General features: G+C 39.7%; 1 protein-coding gene across 1 annotated transcript; it reads right to left on the bottom strand.

Moving 5' to 3' along the window:
- Positions 1–1,069: 1,069 nt before the first annotated feature.
- Positions 1,070–18,237, bottom strand: LOC141441946 (uncharacterized). Its single transcript, XM_074106834.1, is given in 7 exon segments — positions 1,070–1,087; positions 1,514–1,633; positions 1,635–1,679; positions 1,681–1,784; positions 1,787–1,826; positions 4,992–5,197; positions 17,793–18,237. Coding segments are annotated over 7 exon segments (621 nt in total). The 5' UTR covers positions 17,881–18,237.
- Positions 18,238–20,265: the final 2,028 nt, after the last annotated feature.

The following is a 20,265-nucleotide window of genomic DNA, read 5'->3' as shown; positions in this document are numbered from 1 at the left end:
GTATTTAAGTATGTATCTATCTATATAATATATTTATCCGTTGCTTAGTACCCATAACACAAGCTTGCTAGCTTAACTTTGGGACTAGGTCAATTGGTGTGAATTGTCCCGTGATATTTATTTATTTATTTTATTATTTTAACAACATGTGTAGCTTTTTACTGAATTTCGGGGTGCACCGCTAGCACTATATAATGAATATTATGATGTATTGAATAAACGACGAATAGATGTATTATATAAACTTACTCTTCTTTCCATGACCCGTATAACAGCAGTGCCCAACTAAACTGCCCGCGAAAAAGCATGTCAGTGCCAGCAGTCTATCAGGATCTTCGGTCAGTTTCAACTGTTCCAGGGCTTTGTTCTGGTCCAAGAATACTATGCTACCACCCAGTATCATAGTACTTGGAGAACTAACCCTATTTTCGTAGCGTCACGCCATTGGATTCTTCACTGAAAAACAAGAAAGGATAAAAACTGGCTTGCTTAGCTGGTTTAGAAGTGTTACCTCATATTTGTTTGTCCTTATCTCTCATTTTCACTTTTGCCTTTGGTAACACAGACAAAACGTTGAATCTGATTTAACATATCTTCACTCTAATTTTGTGAACTTTGGCTTCTACTAGTACATTAATTAAAATTGCCTAGTGATAATTTATATATCTAGACACAAAAAGCAAACACACCAAACTTCACGCCTGTATTCCCAAATAGGGCAGGCAGAGCACACGACAACATCCGCTTCGGAGCCACTTTTTTCCCCAGACATTATTTGAAAATTTCGAATATAGCATATTACTACAGAGTCTAAACATCAAATATGTTTTGGGATAATGAGTATCCCATGACTTTTTGAGGTGTGTAATCTTAATACAATAGCCTGTCTCCCAAATACCATTATGAAAATACAAATTACTTTTCAAGTCTAATAATGATTCTGGTTAACTTACATATTGTGACTAAATGCAAATTGCCTTTCGCTCTTGCTCGGTCACTTTCCTCCTTTAGTTTAGTAACGTTGTCCAAAACTGTTGGATGCTCAGGAGGAAGACATTTAAAGATGCTATCAGCTGAATTTGGCACACTGAAAAATAATAGTTTACATTAGAATACAGAAACCTTCACAAATTCTAACATATAATACACACTTTTTTTAACTGTAGGAATACCTTGTGTTCTTTATTTACATATATGCAGGAATAATTTTTGCTAGATTTCCCACGTAAATTTAGTGCGATTTGAGAATTTTACACACATCATTGATTTTTTCTTTGTATAAGCGGGTTTCTTTAGGATGTTTTTTTTTACTCATGATAAATGCACATAAATTCTGAAATACTTAGCAGTGAGCCCGCTCTCGAATTTTCAACCCTCTGCATGAAAGGCCTTAGTTCACGCTACTAGACTACCACGACAACCTTTTATATATATACAATAGATTTTTTTTTACAGTTTAATGACTCAGTACTTCTCAAAAACAAACCCCTTTTTGCACTTAAATCCAACTCACCTCGTATTTCTTAATCATCACTAAATAGCTCGGTGACTCCAACAAACAAAACACCATCATCATCTGAACAGCAACCAGCGCCACCATCAGAAACGTCAACTCTTCCAACCCCATCACCAAAATTCATCATGTACCCTCCTGCCGTCATTGGCATCATCAACGATAAAGCTAAACCCTCTAGTCGATGTGGAACTGATCTCTCTGATGTAAGTCGGGAATACAGTGTACAGACCTCCTGTTGTTATGCCCGCTAGAGTGTGAAGAACTATATGTTGATTTCGCTGATGTCTAACAGAAGGGGTATACAGGAGATCTGGAAAAATATAAAATTGATAAAGCTGGGCCAATTTACAACATGCATCTAAATTAAGTCATAGGTCACGGATAAAAATAAACCAGGTCAACATGGCTGGCAAAACATAGAAAACATTGGACTTATTTTGACAATGGTATATTCGACCGTTTCTGCTTCAGAAAAAAACAACTAGACTGACTGTCACATTATAATTTTTATTTATAACATAATAACCAATTTAGGAAAATTTGTAAACTCACGACATTTAAATTTCAAAGTTTTCGATATTTTAAACACAGCTGAACCGATTTTTACTGCAAGCTTTTTTTTTAGCTTGCCCTGTTTATTTATTTGTTTGGGTCAAATCTTGGAAGCTAAATTTGACCCACTTCCAGCGGTCCCATGGACTTCAAATTTGGCATACTTAATATGTAAATTTGGTGACGATACAATAATCTGGTAGTGACATTTTGGTGATCCTGCCAGGATCGTCTCCGCAGACCGCAGACCGACTTGAAATTTAGTACGGATATACAGTTTACAGTCAACAAAAAGTAAATTAAAACTGAAATTATTAACAGAAACTTATTATCAAACATAGCTAGGAACCACCGGAAGGAAAATAATTTCACGTAAAAAACCGAGTTGAAATCGATTCATCCGCTTGGAAGCTACGAAGCCACAGATAGTCAAATAGACACAGGCGTCATTCCTAAAAACACCCCTCCTTTGTTTTCTAAAATTAATTAGGATCTAAGTGCTGAACTAGAAATTTGTTGCAATATCGCTTCACGGCACTAAAACCAACGTCTGGTATCACTTTTCGTATAAAAAATATACGCTGTTTCATGTATGTGAAGTTGTAAGGTCGAAAAGAAATAAAATAAAAAATAATTTCGACTAAAACAACTGGGTAATATTATTATGTGGATACTTTTGTGTTTTTAAATAAGTTTCTGTTGAAAATATCATTTTTGATACAATCTTTTTAAAATGTTTTTGCTAATTCCACTTTTTGTTCCACTGTTTGAATATAATATAGTTCAATATTCTCGAACTATATTTGAGGAATGTGAACGCAATAATTAACCACGAAATTGTGTTCTCAAGTTTTGACGTGCAATCAGAACAAGACAAGTTCTAAACTCAAATTATGTTCAGCATTTGACGTACCTAGTTCATAAACTGGGATCAAGTTCAGTATGTTCTTAATAAACATCAAATTCAATTTAGTGAGAGCTACCTTAATATCTTTGCAAAATGTCCTTTTTAAGTTATCCCCTATTTTGGGGAACTTCAGAAGACATAATCAGAAAATTTAATTGTCAATAACCTCCTCGTTTGTTGAAGTTGGCTAAAAACAACGTATACGTGTAATTTAACCTTGTTCCTCGTACGTAACCATATCACATAACCAGCACTGAAAGGGGCCAAATATTTTCTTCATAAGAAGATTTCGTAAATGGAATTCGTCACTTTTACTGTCAATTTAGGTAGAGAGGTACAAGTTAAGACCACATCACCTTCAAGCTTTCAAAAAAAGAGCGTTCTTCTATCTAAAAAGCCGGCAACGCACTTGTGACTCTTCTGGTGTTGCAGGTGTCCATGGGCGACGGTAATCGTTTACCATCAGGCGATACGTTTGCTCGTTTGCCCCCTATACCATAAAAAAAACATCAGCGTAGCGCCAGAACCTTATTAAATTAGGAAATTATTCGGCCAATACCAGTGCTGGTTAAGTAAGATGGTTATTGGTTATGTACGAGAAATAAAGGGTTTCCTGCTTCAAAAATATTTCAGTAATGTAATTGGTCACTTTTATGGTCAATTTAGGTTCTAAAAAATTAGATACAATGCCACGGCCGCTACAATCTGGTTGAAACATCGCTAAAACTGATTATAATTAATGCAGGTGGTAGGTACCTTGTGCAAGGTCCGCCCGGATGGCTACCACCATCTTGCTCGCTAATCCTGCCGTGAAGCAGCAGGGCTTGCACTGTTGCGTTTCGGCGTGGAGAGTAAGACAGCCGGTGAAATTACTGGCACTTGAGGTATCCCATCTTAGGCCTCTAGGTTGGCAATGCATCTGCAATCCCCCTGGTGTTGCAGGTGTCTGTGGGTTCAGACACACTGACACTGTGGTGATCTCTTACCATCAGGAGACCCACTTGCTCGTTTGCCATCCAATCAAATAAATAAAAAAAGAGCATACGTGATGATGATGATGATGTCCACCATGTTGTATGTGTGTGTCCGACAAAGGCGAACCTTTAAGCTTGTTTATTATGTGCCCGAATATGGCTGGCAAAGCCAAACTTTCTTTTAAAGGTCCTATTACGAGGCGCGCAATGTAATTGACCACTATCATTATAATGTATTGTATAAGTGTAGGAAGGTCTCGGACGGGTCTTTATAATAAGACGTTTGCCATATAGGTCTTCTAATGCGTCATATATACATGATACATATATAGTTTAGGTGAAGCTAAGTACCTACACAATGGATGATTATAATGACCCAGCCGATTTTGGCCATGGCGACCACTAAAGTTGCAGTGGGCGGGGCACGTAGCTCGCAGGACTGATGGCCGATGGGGTCAGAAGGTTCTCGAATGGCGGCCGCGGACCAGGGACGAGCTGTCAGTAGGCCTCCAACAAGATGAAGCGACGACCTGGTTAAGATCGCGGGATCGCGGTGGATGCGGAAAGCACAAGACCGGTCTTAGTGGAGAGCCCTGGGGGAGGCCTATAATGTCCAGCAGGGAATCCTTTCGACTGCCATAATTTTATAAGACATAATATAGAGGTAATGTTTGTTATAAATTACTGTTAAGTAGTCATAATTTTTTTTCCTGCTGAAACCGTACATTTTTCATATTTTTTTAAATGGTTATCCTGTAGAACTCTATAGGTTAGGTTAGGTTTGTTTTATAACAATTCTGAAAATTAAATGGTTTCAGAGAAAAAAAGAATTATGTCAAACATTACATTATGACTAACAATTTTCTACCAGTCAATATATAGACCTGTCCAGCAGTGGACGTCTTTCGGCTGACATGATGATGATAAAGACCACTTCAACTTCTAATTATTCGATGAGCGCTCTAAGATGGCTTTCATAGCTTATCTTAGCTAGTAAATACAAAGTTAAAGAAATGACAAATCCATGTAGCAGTAAACTTACTCCTTGCACCAAACTGATGATGAAAATGCCCACTTTCCTCCCAAATCTCTCAATCACATAACAGAATATTGGAGCCGATGCCATCGCAGCCAGGATGTAAGTCGTCGTGCTCCACGGCACATGGTTCTGTGACGTGAAGTGGCCAGCGTGGGCCGTCGACGTGAGGGTGGTTGATTCGATGCCTTGTGTGAAGAAGGGAATGCTGGCTGAAAAAAAAATGGTCTGGTTAGGGACAGAAGATTTTAATTAAATTTGCCATTGGAGGTTTTTCAGGATAGGTAAACAATCACTCTAAATAGCTTGATCATATCTCTGGGAAACGTGTATAAGTGTAGAAGCGTAGTATTGTTTGAAGCAAAGCTCTATTGCAATATATGCAACAGCTGCTATTCTCTAAGTTTAGAAATGATGTATGTAATAGAAATAGAAATCATTTATTCGTGACAAAGTAGCGTAGCATAGCAAAAAGGTATTAAAAATTAAGAAGAAGGATTCCTTCAAGAAATTCTTTTAGTTCAGTAATATTTTCCGTCGCCGAAAAGCTTGAGAAATTACAAATAAAATTTCGGACGTAAATTTCGAAAATATCACAGTTGAATTAATAATTTCAGAAAAATATGAAATGAAAGAATAATTACGCAAGAATACTTATTTATTCAGCAGTTACAATTATTAAAAAGAATAAACACAGACAGTAAATAATTAAAATACATTGTCAGTAAATGTTATTGCTGAATATTTTAGAAAGCAAATGGGTTTGCCTGTTGATATAAAATTAACAGCATAATAAATGATTGGGAACTTCACACGCGCCATTGAATTGCTTCGCAGGCTTGTACAGGTTTCCTCACGACGTTTTCCTTCACCGTAAAGCTCGTGGTAAATTTCAAATGTAATTCCGCACATGAATTTCGAAAAACTCAGAGGTGCGAGCCGGGGTTTGAACCCACGATCCTCTGCTTGAGAGGCCATAGGTCAAACCACTCGGCCATCACGGCATGAACTTGTATTTATTGAGTTATTCAAAAGTCATATTAACTCAAGCGTTTTCTGCATCTTCATTTATCAGATCATCAATCTGTCTATTTTAATTTTTTAGTCTCTTTGTATTTGTTTCCGTATCTAAATGGCTGTCTGAAAGACATCGCTCCTCATCGATAAGATCATCAGTAGATGATCGATCTATCTGATGATGTTCTATCTTGTTTTATTTTAATTTTAGATTTTAGTCTGTATTGATTTGAGGTGTTCAATAAAGAATATTTGTATCGTATTGAATACAGTATACGTATTTGTATTTATATACGGGTTTGTAATAAGTACAATAACATCAATAAGTTTTTGTTAAAAATTTCATACAAGCAATTTTGCTGACTCTACTTGCATTGTCATCTAAACTACGTGGCAAATACCGATTGATCCCCTCACTACACCAAAATTTCTACCCTCCTTTCCCTTACCCTATTATCCAACTTTTATGATCTAACCGGGGGTAGAAACAAAAACCGACACTTTTCGTTCATCTCTGCGGCGCGTTGGGTCGAGCTCCTGCTCCCTTCGACGTTCTCTTCGCGAATTAAGATACGAATCCTACATAAAACACCCTGGGGTGGAAGAATCAAAGAAGAAAAGCGAGCGTCCAAAAAGAACCAGCACGCGAGGGGGAGTAAATTCGAACCAGGTTAGACCCCTTCAACTTCCTTCTACTTCGCCTCCCCATTTTTGGTCCTTTCGAACAGAATTATAATCAAATTTACATTAATATTCCTTTCCTAGTTCCATTAAAATCATTTCAAAATTCATTTTATAATTTTTGTTAAAATTGCATTGTCATTCATTTCCGTTAAGCTAAGTTCACACTTGAACGTGACAAACGTCATTGTGACATTACTGAATGTATGGGCTCGATTCCCTTTGCCGATCCTATACAGTTATTAAAAAAGCAAAAAGTCATTTATTTACTTTTAAAGGTTGAAATACGCCTCTGAGTTGACTGACAGTTGTTGTAAAATAACCTTTTTCTTTTAAGTTTGGTCTACTTTCGTTCGTGTTTGTTTACGTCTAGTATTGGCCTTTAACTCGCCTAATTTCGCAATGGACGCACAGGTTTTAATTGTGAAGTTCAATACTTCGTACAAATTTATTGACGAATTGTATGACACGGCAGTTAATCTCAAAACACCGACTCGAGAGCAAATTAAAGCTTTTAGAGTGCGATTCGCCGATGCAGATCGCATGCGAAATCAATTCGATGAATCATTTGCGCATATTTTAGCCATAAGTGACGATAAGAGCAAAGCGGATTTGGAGCTTAAATACCGGCAATTTTATGATATGTTTTATTCATTAAAAACTATATATGATGATGCAGATATAACACAGTCTCAACCACAAATCATCGGTTCACAATATCAATCAAACAATGCGCCCCGTATGGAAAGTACGCGTTTCCATTTACCTAAAATTGAATTAACTAAGTTCAAAGGTGTACATACTGAGTGGCCAAACTTCATTGCTATATACAATAGTTTGATACACAATAACCCTGAATTAAGTTCCATACAGAGATTTCACTACTTGTTGAGTGTTTTGGAGCAGGAACCTTTGAGCTTGGTTCGCCATTTAAACATTTCAAATGAAAATTACGAGGTCGCTTATGAACTTTTGAAAGAGCGTTATGAAAACAAAAGGTTGATTGCATCTAAGCATATGGAGCTTTTACTTAGTGTTTCTTGTCCTACACTTGTGCACAAGAACTTACACAGATTTGTTAATACCTTGAAGGAAAATACACAAGCACTCAGAGCACTTGGCTTTGATGTTACATCTTGGAGTTTTATTCTATTTCATCTAGTTTCAAAGAAAATGCCTGCCGAATTGCGCACTAAATTTGAATTTACATTAAAAGTTAATGAAATACCGGACTTTGAGAAATTGTTGATTTTCCTTGAAGATCATCTGCGTGTTTTGGAAGTTTCTTCAAACACTCTTACTAAAGTACAAGTACATTCAAGGGATACTCCCACCACCTTACATGTTGCACAGACCACCTGTATCTGCTGTGGTGGAAGTCATCCTATTTTTCATTGCCACAAGTTTGATTCTATGAGTGATAAAAAATCATTCATTAAGAATAAGAATCTGTGCTATAATTGTCTGCGGCCACATCATGTGTCAAAATGTTTGTCAAAGTCATGTTGCCAGGTTTGTGGAGGTAGACATCACACTAAGTTACACACAAATGAGGCAGCAGGTAGTTCTACTAGCAATCAGATCCCGCCGCAAGTAAATGTACTTGAATCTGATGGTAACCGTAATTGCATCAATACAAACTTTGCTCACACATCTAAATCAGTAATTAATAAACAAATAGTGTCTCAGCCGTGCGAAGCTGACGGACATATTATCTTACTCAATGCCGAACCATTGTCAACTGGATTGTTGGGTACTGCTCTTGTTGGGGTCCAGGATGCCAACGGTCAGGTTCATGTCGTTCGCTCGTTGATTGATCCTGGTGCACAAGTATCTCTTATGACAGAGTGCTTAGCTCAACAGCTTCATCTTCAACGTCACAGGTCTTGTGATTTATTCGGTGTTGGTGAACATCGGCAGCCCACTCGTGGTAGGGTAGAATGCCGTATTACCTCACTCGTAGATCCACATCATCATGGTTTATCCACGGCTGCCATTATTCTAAAGCGCATCACTGGGTATCAACCAGCAAATCAAATAAGCTCTTGCGTGTTGGACAAATGTAGAGACTTAATGCTGGCCGACAGCAGTTTCCACATTCCTGGCCGCATAGATTTATTATTAGGTGTTGACCTGTTCGATGAAATATTCACAGGCGCAAAATGCAAACTGGGAGAGGGCTTGCCCACTGCCCATTCAACAATATTCGGGTGGATTGTTATGGGACACTCACCTGTGACATCCTGTACCTATCAAAGTGCTAACCTAGTATCTGGCAATTCTAATCTAGAGTTGGCTCTTACGCAATTTTGGAGGCATGAAGAGGCTCCAGCGCCGCATGTTCCCGATCCTGAAGACATCGCCTGTGAAAAGCATTTTTGCGAGACTCACAGCCGCGATGAAAATGGGCGATTTGTGGTAAGATTACCCTTCAAGTTAGAACACAAGCAGCTTGGGGAAACCCGTCCTGCCGCGCTCAAGCGCTTTCATAATTTGGAGCGTAGACTTGCCAAAGAGCCGAGGTTGCGCGAGCTCTATGTAGAGTTTATGCGCGATTACGAAAAGTCCGGTCACATGCAACTCAAGAAGTCTGATGACGGCGGTGAGAGAGTTTACATTCCACACCACGGAGTTTTAAAGGAGGACAGCAGCACTACAAAATTACGGGCTGTCTTCGACGCATCTCTAGCGAGTACTACGGGAGTGTCTCTCAATCAAAACCTAATATCAGGACCTAAGTTACAGCAAGACATACAGGACATAATACTTAGATTTAGATTGCATAACGTCGTATTCACGTGCGATATCAAACAAATGTATCGCAATGTGCGCATGCATCCCGAGGATTGGCGCTATCAAACTATATTTTGGCGTGAGTCTCCGGAAACGCCGTTGCAGGAATTTGAACTGACTACTGTGACATACGGAGTTTCCAGTTCGGCGTTCCAGGCAATTCGGACGGTGCATGAGTTAGCAAATCTTAACTCTGAACTCTACCCTGAAGCATCGCACGCTCTACGAGAGGACATATTTGTGGACGACATCGTTACTGGCTCGGACACGCCAGAGAAGGCTCAGGCTCTACAATCACAGCTGGTTGAAGTGCTTGGTCAAGGCTGCTTCCAACTGAGAAAGTGGTCTAGCAATCGCAGCGAGCTCCTAGATAGATTCCCGGCTGATCATCGCGAAACCCCATTCCGCTTCGAGGAGTCCGGTGACAACGTCTTCAAAATACTCGGTATCGAATGGAACCCAAGCGAGGATGTATTTTTATATCGCGTCTCCGAAATGTCGCGCACGAACACAAAGCGCGGAATTTTGTCGAACATTGCTCGCTTGTACGACCCGTGTGGCTTTATCACGCCTGTGACGTTCTTTGCGAAGTCTTTCATGCAAAATTTGTGGCTCTCGGATCTGGGTTGGGATGATCCCATCTCGTCAGAGGCGCAGCAACATTGGACGAAGTTCGTCGAGGATTTCAAGGCTCTTCACAAAATCCGCATTCCAAGATTTGTGCTCTCAGATCAACCACATGAATGCCATATTCATGGTTTCTGTGACGCGTCCGAGCGAGGTTACTCCGCTTGCGTGTACCTTCTCGTAAAGTCTGAGTCGGAATCAAACGTTCACTTAGTCTTATCAAAGTCACGAGTCGCGCCCGTCAAGCAGAAGCTAACGATCCCGAGGTTGGAGCTCTGCGGTGCTTTTCTATTGGCTCGACTACTGACGCACCTAAGCAAAGTGTTGAAAACCAAAATAGCTATCAGCTCTACCACAGCATGGTGCGATTCAACCATTGTTTTAGCTTGGCTACAAACAGCTCCGCATAAGCTCCAAACATACGAAGGCAACCGGGTCTCTCAGATACAAGGCATGGTTCCAGAGGCTAACTGGACACATGTTCCCTCGCTCTTAAACCCCGCAGACGCGGCCAGCCGAGGACTGCTCCCTTCAGAGCTGTTGAACCATGGCCTGTGGTGGGGCCCTGAATGGTTGAAAAATTATGCTCCGGTTTCTGCTTACACAGCTCAAGCCGCCGAGACCCCTAATATCACTCCAGCTACTGCGCATTCGGTGCAAGTTGTCGAGATTCCTCCGGTTCCTGTGAGCACGTCGCAAACCGTCGAGGAACCCCCGATTTTATCTCGGTTTAGCTCATTAACAAGGCTTCAAACCACTATCGCTTGGTGTCAGCGCTTCATCAACAATGCGCACCAGCCTCATCAAAAAACCAAGGGATATTTAACTATTGCCGAGTTCAACACCGCCCTACATACTTGCATTAAACTCGTGCAAGCTACTGCCTTTCACGATGCAATTAAATCGTTGACGGAACACAAAGCGATCAAAGGCAGCTTGATCCGCCTCAACCCCTTTCTGGATAAGAGCACTGGTCTCTTGAGAGTGGGAGGGAGACTGTCGAATTCTAACTTAGGTTATCATAGCAAACATCCCGTGCTCCTTCCTCATTCACATCACTTCACTCATTTATTGATAGATCACTACCATATTCTATTTGGCCATGCAGGCGCCGCCACTCTGCTTACGGTCATCCATCGTCGTTTTTGGATTTTGTCAGCACGAAGAGTAGTCAGGCACAGGATTTTCAAGTGTTTGCGGTGCTACCGCCTTAAGGTTAAGCCTTTGACACCATTCATGGGCAACTTACCTGCTAGCCGCGTTACTCAATCAAGAGCCTTCCAAAGGGTTGGCGTTGACTTTGCCGGTCCATTCACGGTTAGAGCGTCTCATATTCGCACCACAAGGACTTACAAGGCGTACCTCTGCGTTTTTATATGTTTCGTATCTAAGGCCGTGCACTTGGAGGTTGTGTCTGCGCTGTCAACTGACGCTTTTATGGCGTGCCTGGATAGATTCGTGTCAAGGAGGGGCCTGCCGTCAGACATTTATTCTGACTGCGGCACTAATTTCGTGGGCGCTCGCAACCACTTACAAAAATTTTATGATCATATCGATGAAGTTCAACTTCAACAAAAGCTTGCACCACAGCAGATCAAGTGGCATTTTAACCCCCCTGCAGGACCACATCATGGCGGACTGTGGGAAAATGCCGTAAAAGGGGCTAAAACTCTATTGTTGCGCATTATCGGAGAGAGAGTCCTCACCTTTGAGGAACTCACCACCGTTTTCACTAAAGTTGAGGCCATCATAAACTCGAGACCGCTTTGCCCACTCAGCTCTGAACCCAACGATTTCGACGTATTGACTCCAGGTCATTTTTTGATTGGACAGCCTCTCCTTTGCTTGCCCGAGCAAAGTCTAGAGGAAGCACCTGGCAATCGTCTAAGTCGTTGGCAACTGCTACAGCACATCACACAACATCTTTGGAATCGATGGCACAGCGAATACCTTCACACCCTGCAACAGCGCTATAGATGGCTAACTCCTCGACCCAACCTACAAGTTGGAGATTTAGTCCTTCTCGTTGAGCCCAACATAGCACCCTTGCAATGGCGCAGAGCACGGGTCACAAAAGTATGCCCTGGTGCTGATGGAATAATTCGAGTGGTGGAAATTAAAACCTCCAGTGGCACGCTCTTGCGACCCGTGGTGAAGCTATGCCCGCTGTTCCACGACAATTAATTAACCAGCTACGTCATACAACTAGCAACTACTTAGTTTTAATTTAATTTAAGATTTACTCTATAGCATCATGTCAACTCAGCAACGTATTCGCAGCCTACATACAGCATAATCTGATTCATTGACTGTAGCTTCAACATTTCCTTTATTATTACTTTACTTTTTTTTTTTGAAGTTCTCAGAAATTTCAAGAGCACGTCTGCTCTTCGGGAGGCGGTATGGCAAATACCGATTGATCCCCTCACTACACCAAAATTTCTACCCTCCTTTCCCTTACCCTATTATCCAACTTTTATGATCTAACCGGGGGTAGAAACAAAAACCGACACTTTTCGTTCATCTCTGCGGCGCGTTGGGTCGAGCTCCTGCTCCCTTCGACGTTCTCTTCGCGAATTAGGATACGAATCCTACATAAAACACCCTGGGGTGGAAGAATCAAAGAAGAAAAGCGAGCGTCCAAAAAGAACCAGCACGCGAGGGGGAGTAAATTCGAACCAGGTTAGACCCCTTCAACTTCCTTCTACTTCGCCTCCCCACTACGTATCCGTACCAAATTTCAAATCGATGCTATTAACCATTGAGGAGTTCCGTCTTGCAGAGATGATCTCAGCTGGACTACCAGGATGTCACTGCCTGATTATTGCATTGTCACCAAATTCACATGAGTGTGTCAAATTTTAAGTCAATCTGACCACTGGAAGAGGAAGTCAAAATTTAGATGCAAGATTTGGTACATACATAGCTTGTAAAATCGGGCACCAGACAGTAAGCAGGAGATAAGGTAATTTGGACATTGCAAAGATCTGCCAAAGAACTCATTGTGAATGAATTCCTTGGTTGTAATCCAACTTCTTAGACTGTACCTACCTACAAACTATTATTTAAATCATTAAAAAAATATTTACTCCAATATAAACATCAACGTTTATAACGTAGCGCCATATTTCATAATGAAATAATGAAAAAGAAACGGCCAATGGTTGGCCATCTACAAGGTCCGGCCTTGTACCGTTAGACGAAGGAACGGATCTGAACGCCGTTTAAAAGTTAATTTTAGAACGCATTCGACGGCGTAAATGTATCTACTATCTACACGGCTGTATGTTGTACAGTCAAAGAAACTGATCCGCGTACCAGAATGGAACCTTTGTGCTAATGTTTTTTTTTATTCGACTAGATGGCATACGATCAAGTGGGTCTCCCGATGGTAAGAGATCACCACCGCCCATAAACATATGCAACACCAGGGGTATTGCAGATGCGTTGCCAACCTAGAGGCCCAAGGTGGGATACCTCAAGTGCCAGAAACCGGCTGTCTTACGCTCCACGCCAAAACACAACAGTGCGAGCACTGCTGCTTCACGGCAAGATTAGCGAGCAAGATGGTGGTAGCAATCCGGGCGGACCTTGCACAAGGCCCTACCACCTGCATTACCTGGCAAGGCCTGGTACGCGATTTAGTTTCTTTGACTAATAAAATCACCCGCATTAATATTGTGTGCAAAATTTTCTGACTCGTCTTACCGGCCCAAGGAATAGAGTCGTATCAGATATTTTCGAAAAAAAAGCCGTGGCGGCCGAGTGGTTTGACCTGGCCTCTCAAGCAGAGAATAGTGGGTTCAAACCCCAGCTCGCGCCTCTGAGTTTTTCGAAATTCATGTGCGAAATTACATTTGAAATTCACCACGGGCTTTACGGTGAAGGCAAACATCGTGAGGAAACCTGCACAAACCTGCGAAGCAATTTAATGGTGTGTGTGAAGTTCCCAACCGCACCGGGCCCGCGTGGGAACTACTGCCCAACCCTCTCATTCCAAGAGGAGGCCTGTGCCCAGCAGTGGGACGTGTATCAGCTGGGATGATGATGATATATGTGCTCACGATTTGTTATGTCATTGGTGCAGGCGACTGTACTAACTAGATACCTACAATTTTTCACCGGGACCCCCAATGCGCGAGTCCCTATTAGGCACTTGTCCCACCGCCGACGATGAGCGAGAAGCGAGCAGAGCGAGTAACTAGAAACGAGTGAAAAAGCAGTGAAAAGCGAGTGTTCGAGCACGACGGGCGATTACTCGCTCCACTCGCTTGAGCCGGGTATTGCTGAGCTAGTTTTATAGCTCAGCGAGTTTTATAGCTCTTGTCGCAGCGACAAAAGATGTAAGAGCGAGTTCTCGCCCGCAGTGTGAACCGCCAGCGATCAACTATTAATACATATGTATCTTTTACTCACACAGGAACTTTTATCTTTTGTTCGTTTCTTGAGCGTTAAAATAGTCGATAGCCAATCGTTTCCTCGCCGGCGGTGAGACAACTGCCTTATGTTCCTATAACGGTCGTGGTATGATACGGTAGCGGGAAGAGACCTTTATAGATAAAGTTGAAAAAAGCAGGTACACTTCATGTACTTGCTGCCACATTTGACAATTTCATTGAGCAAATTGACAGTAACCTGCAGAACCAATTTGAGGCAATTCCGGCCACTTACAGCATTAGGCGAATTCGTCTGACCATAGAAGGCACATTTAGGGCTAATTTAGTTGTCTTCCAACGTACTACGGGTAGCAATCAAGTCAAGAAACAATTTTTTTATTCCTCTAGCCAAACCACCATCCATTGATTAAAATTATTTGACGGATAAATGTGATGCCCTCTCTGTTTTTTTTGTTCGAATAGATGGAGACCAGTTAAAATTAATCAATGGGTGGTGAAACAGCCCCAAAATGTAGCTAGATACTCCGAGGCCGTATTGTCTAACGCGCTGACGGTCGCGATCGCTTTCACCGTCTCTTTCTAACCTCGTATTATACCGTGTGACTGAGAGATGTGAGAAATTGATTGTGAATTCAAGTTAGACAATAATTTTTTCACACCTCTCCTTCAGAAAAGTAACTTTTCCTCCCTGACGAGAGGGAGCAAAGTTCAACTTCAACTTTTCTGTTCATTTTTAAAGTTGATAATTGGAAAGCCACGCCATTTTCTATGCTGATTGTTTTTTAATAAATATTTAGAATTATTTTTTTTAAGTTTATTAATGCTCGGTATGAAAAGTTGTATGAGCCACTCGGGAGCAAAATTATTTTCATCTTAGGCGCTAACACTTGAATCCCTCATTACGCTTAGGATTCTACTTTTGAATCCCTCGCTACGCTCAGGATTCTATTGTAGAATCCTTCGCTACATTCTGGATTCAATGTACGCCTTCGCCGTAAATACACCATTTTGCTCCCTTGTGACTCAAATAACTATTTCACACCCCTCATTCAGAAAAGTAACTTTTCCTCCCTGACGACATGAAGCAAAGTTCAACTTTTCTGTTCAAGGCTTTTCTAAGTCTTTTACTGCAAATGCCATTTTCTGAAGTTGATAATTTTAAAGCCACGCTATTTTTGACTGGTTGTTCTTTAATTTTTTTTTTTTCAAGTTTCTTAATGCTCGGTGTGAAAAGTTGTATGAGTCACTCGGGAGCAAAATTATATTCATTTTGGGCGTTAACACTTTAATCAGTCTTTACGCTAGGGATTCTACTTGGGACAGGACGACAGTTAACTGAACTGAACTGCCAATATATATTTTAATTACCCAAGACGGATTTAAAATGAAACCAATGATTGCGTTTTTGCAAGAAATAAGTGCCGACAGGCGAGTTGAAAATCCAAAAGAGAGGCCTTTGCCCATCACTGGGACATTACAGGCTAAAAAAATACACAATTTCTATAATATTTCTTTTAATCTGTCACTAAAAACTATTATTTCAGTGTTGAAGCAAAATAAAGAGACGAAAAACGAAGGCGAAAGACGAAGGTGGTACGACCTTGTGTAAGGTCCGCCCGGATTGCTACCATCTTGCTCGCTAATCCTGCCATGAAGCAGCTTGCACTGTTGTGTTTCGGCGTGGAGAGTAAGACAGCCGGTGAAATTACTGGCACGTGAGGTATCCCATCTTAGGTCTCTAGGTTGGCAACGCGTCTGCAATACCCCTGGTGTTGCAGATATTTATGGGCGGTGGTGATCTCTTACCATCAGGAGACCCACTAGCTCGTTTGCCATCTAGTCGAATAAAAAAAAAAGTAAAATTGCAATAAAATTTCAATGTTAATGAAATTTGAATTTTTAATTTGTGTTAAGGTTAGTAACTGCTTTACTTGAACCTGTATCATACCTTGACGAGAACTATTATGGTGCGACATTAAACCATTACGTTCCTCGGGCTGTAATGCAAGAGAAAAGGCCTTGGGTTTTATTCAGGGTATTATCTAACGCGTGGACGCTTGCTGTCCGCATTCATTATTTCTTTCTGTCTAACGGTGTAAGATGGTGACAGAAAGCGATGGCAAGAGCCCGCGCGTTTGACTATAAGGCTTATATTTGCTTGTTATGACACTATTTACGATCAATCTCAATGAAAAGTTACATTTATTGCTAGTACTATAGATAAGTCTAGAATAATCCTAGTTAAATTGTAAATGTGAGTGCTAGTTGAATAATAATACTTAGTTCAATTATAAAAACATGACATTGGTTTTAGGGTTCCGTAGCCAAAATGGCAAAAACGGAACCCTTATAGTTTCGCCATGTCTGTCTGTCCGTCCGCGGCTTTGCAGGGACTATCAATGCTAGAAAGCTGTTATTTTGCACGAATATATATGTAAACTATGCCGACAAAATGCTACAATTAAAAAAAAAAAAATGACTCAGAGTACCTCCCATGGACGTAAAGTGGGGGTGTTTTTTTTCTCGTCCAACCTTGTAGTGTGGGGTATCGTTGGATAGGTCTTTTAAAACCATTAGGGGGTTGATTTTCTGATTCAGTGATTTGTTTGCAAACATTCAACTTTAAAGTGCAAATTTTCCATTAAAATGAGCGTCCCCCCCTCTTAAATCTTAACCGGTGGGTGGAAAAAAAAACAGGATGGTAGTAAATATATCAAACTTACAAGGAAAACTATAATGGTTAAGTTTTCTTGAGAATTATTAGTAGTTTAAGAGTAAATAGCAGCCTAAGGTATAAAATATACTTAAACTTGGAATATTCCGTACAAAATACAAAATCCTTGGAAAAATACTAAGTACTTATTTTTTCGTAATGGCTTTGGAACCCTATTTCAGGAGTATCTAACACACTTTTGGCCGGTTTTTTGTCATTGTTTGTTTGATTATTTGTTTTTTTCTGTAATATTCAAATTCTTTTTATTTATTTATTTTTGTAATTTTGTGGTTTTGTTTGCTATATCATTTAATTTAAATTTTTTGTTTCATTTAATTTGGATGTGTCAGTTTTAAAATTGTAAATTTGATAACATTTCAATAAAAAAAAAATATTATAAAAATATTCTTAACAAAAAGAACGTGTGTATTCCAAGCTTTCGGGTACAGCAAATTTTATTTATTTCTGTTTATAATGCCACAAACACGTGCATACGTAATGAGTTTTCGTAGTCAGAACACAGAGATAAAGAAAATCTCAAATCTGAAATATTTCACAAGAGATAGTTTAATGACTTACCCACAAACGCAAACACCAGCTCCTTCCAAACACTGCCTTTGCAGTTTTTGCTCGTGTCACTAATACTTTGGTTTATTGTATACACCATTTTTAGAATCACAGTAGCAACAATTATTAAGATAAACTAATGAAAGAACAATTTCCAACTTCTTATAGTCCTTTATAACTGTATTCACACAGCACTATTTCCTTCTCCGTTTAAAGCAAATTAACACTTGATACTTAACACATGGGATCCAGTTTTCATTGTCACTGACCCAGCACTTATTTACAATGGAAACTTAACTTTGTTGAGCTCTAAATAGCGTTGACAAATGCGTTTCTTTGGCATAAAGATTTAATTACACTGAGATCTTAAGAGATTCTTTTGGTGTAGAATGCCGGGTTTTTCTTATCGGATTTTGAACTTTATCTCGTTGAGATAAGTTAGACGTCCGCCGCTGAAGATTACTCGGAGATCTGTGTCAATAATAGACGGAACGTGATGTACGAAGCGTAACAACGATAGTAGTTTTAGATACGTCCTTTTTATCATTAATAGGCTTACGTTAAAATTTGGGCAAGTGCGAGTCGGAGTCGAGCATCGAGAATTTTATAAATACACCGAAATATCACACCGAGATGCTAATTTATCGCACGCCGTCATCTCTTCTTCTTCTTTGTCGGTAGGTATCTTCATTGCTCGTCGTCGTTAGCAGGTCGTGCAGGTCTGAAGTGCTGACGGCTCGTTGCACTATGCTGTTCTTCTGTCTTCGGCAGCCTTGAAAGCAAGAAAGGAAGAAGAAGTGCTTTTGCGACAGACAGGCCGGTGAGAGACCTAATGAGGTCTGACCAGGGATGTTATGGAGCTCTGTATCCGCAACCGAAACTATCGGATATCCGAAATAAAAAACTATCCGTAACTGTAACCGAATCCGATATAAAAATTTCGGATAGTTTCGGATAGGAGCGAGTCAAAACAGGTTTTCGTTTTTGCCCCGCCGAGCCGACTGAACAACCGCGCGCGTCTTCTGCATCTATTGTTTATTATTTTTCTATTGCTACGTCGTAATTTACGAATCGTAACTATTAGGTACAATAAGATTAAAGTCAAGTTATCTATATAAGAAAGAAAGAAGAAAGAAAGAAAGAAGACATTTATTCACTAACACAGAAGACACACATATACAGCAAATTAACACAAATAAAATAAAAAAAAAATCTATATTCCTATTAGAAAGCAAACTTTACCGTACAAAAGAAAATAAATAAAAATACAATAAAAAATTAGTTTTTAGGTATAGGTATAAATAAGTTGTTTTTTTGATTTTTTTATTGTATTTCTATTTATTCCTATTTGAATTTTACTTTTACACTCCCTTAAAAATCCAACATCCGTAACCGTAACCGAAACCGGTATTATGTTTAACATATATCCGTATCCATATCTGGATATCAGATCTGAAATATCCATAACATGGGTCTGACCATCGGGTAGGTGAGCGACCACGTGGTCTTTTCCCATCGACCTTGCCTGCCACTATTAGCTTTTCCAGACTCTCAGGCTTCCTGCGGGTAACGTGTTCAAAGTATGTTAATATTCGCTGGAAGCAGATAGTGGACAACCTTGTAGTAACGCACGCCGTCATAAATTATAAAAATCTATTTTCAGACATTTTGTCCGCTTAGAGTTCAGTGTATGAACAGAATAAGTAATAGAATATATAAAAACAAAAACTATATTTTTTTTAATATAACATACGTTTGCTATAATGCTCATAACGTATAATGATAAAATATATAATTTCATTATGTACCTATAATGAGCTATGGACATAAATACATTGAGTATAACGATCAAATTATAAAATGTTCGCAACCTCTAACAACCAAAATATCATTCATTTAATCTTCCAATGGAAAACATACTTAACGCTAAAAAATATAAAAAAACACATTTTTACGGTTTCCTCGCTGCTATAAAAATACCTAACATCGAGGACTAGGGCGGGAGCGAAACGGACGCCTAAGCCTTCTGAACCTAAATTATCCAAGTCGCTTCTGCTCCGAACCATGTCGCTCGCTCGCTTCGCTCGCTCGCACAAATTTTGAAGTAAAACTTTGCAGTACAAAAATTAAAGGGTGATAAATACCTAATTTTCTGGTTTTAAAATTTTAAAATTTACCAAGTATTTTAGAAACAAAGTATATCACTAGGTATTATATCATATTAATGTTATATAAGAAGTTATTATGTATTATAAGCAGTATACCTTATATATGTTATTTAATATAATTTTAGCCCATAAACATGTTATTTCTTATGAAAGTATATAAAACAACTGTTATACTAATCGAACGTTATACTTAATATTATTATAGTCTTTCATGTTATACATAATGTAATTATACATAATGAACGTTTATAATATGAAATTATATCTAACGTTTTTATATAACTTGGGACGCACCCGTATGAACACGATAATAGGTA

The sequence above is a fragment of the Choristoneura fumiferana genome, chromosome 24, assembly GCF_025370935.1.
Source record: "Choristoneura fumiferana chromosome 24, NRCan_CFum_1, whole genome shotgun sequence".
In the NCBI taxonomy this organism is placed as follows: Eukaryota; Metazoa; Arthropoda; class Insecta; order Lepidoptera; family Tortricidae; genus Choristoneura; species Choristoneura fumiferana.
Note: the sequence above shows the minus strand (reverse complement) of the source record. Positions and strands in the feature narration are given on the sequence as shown.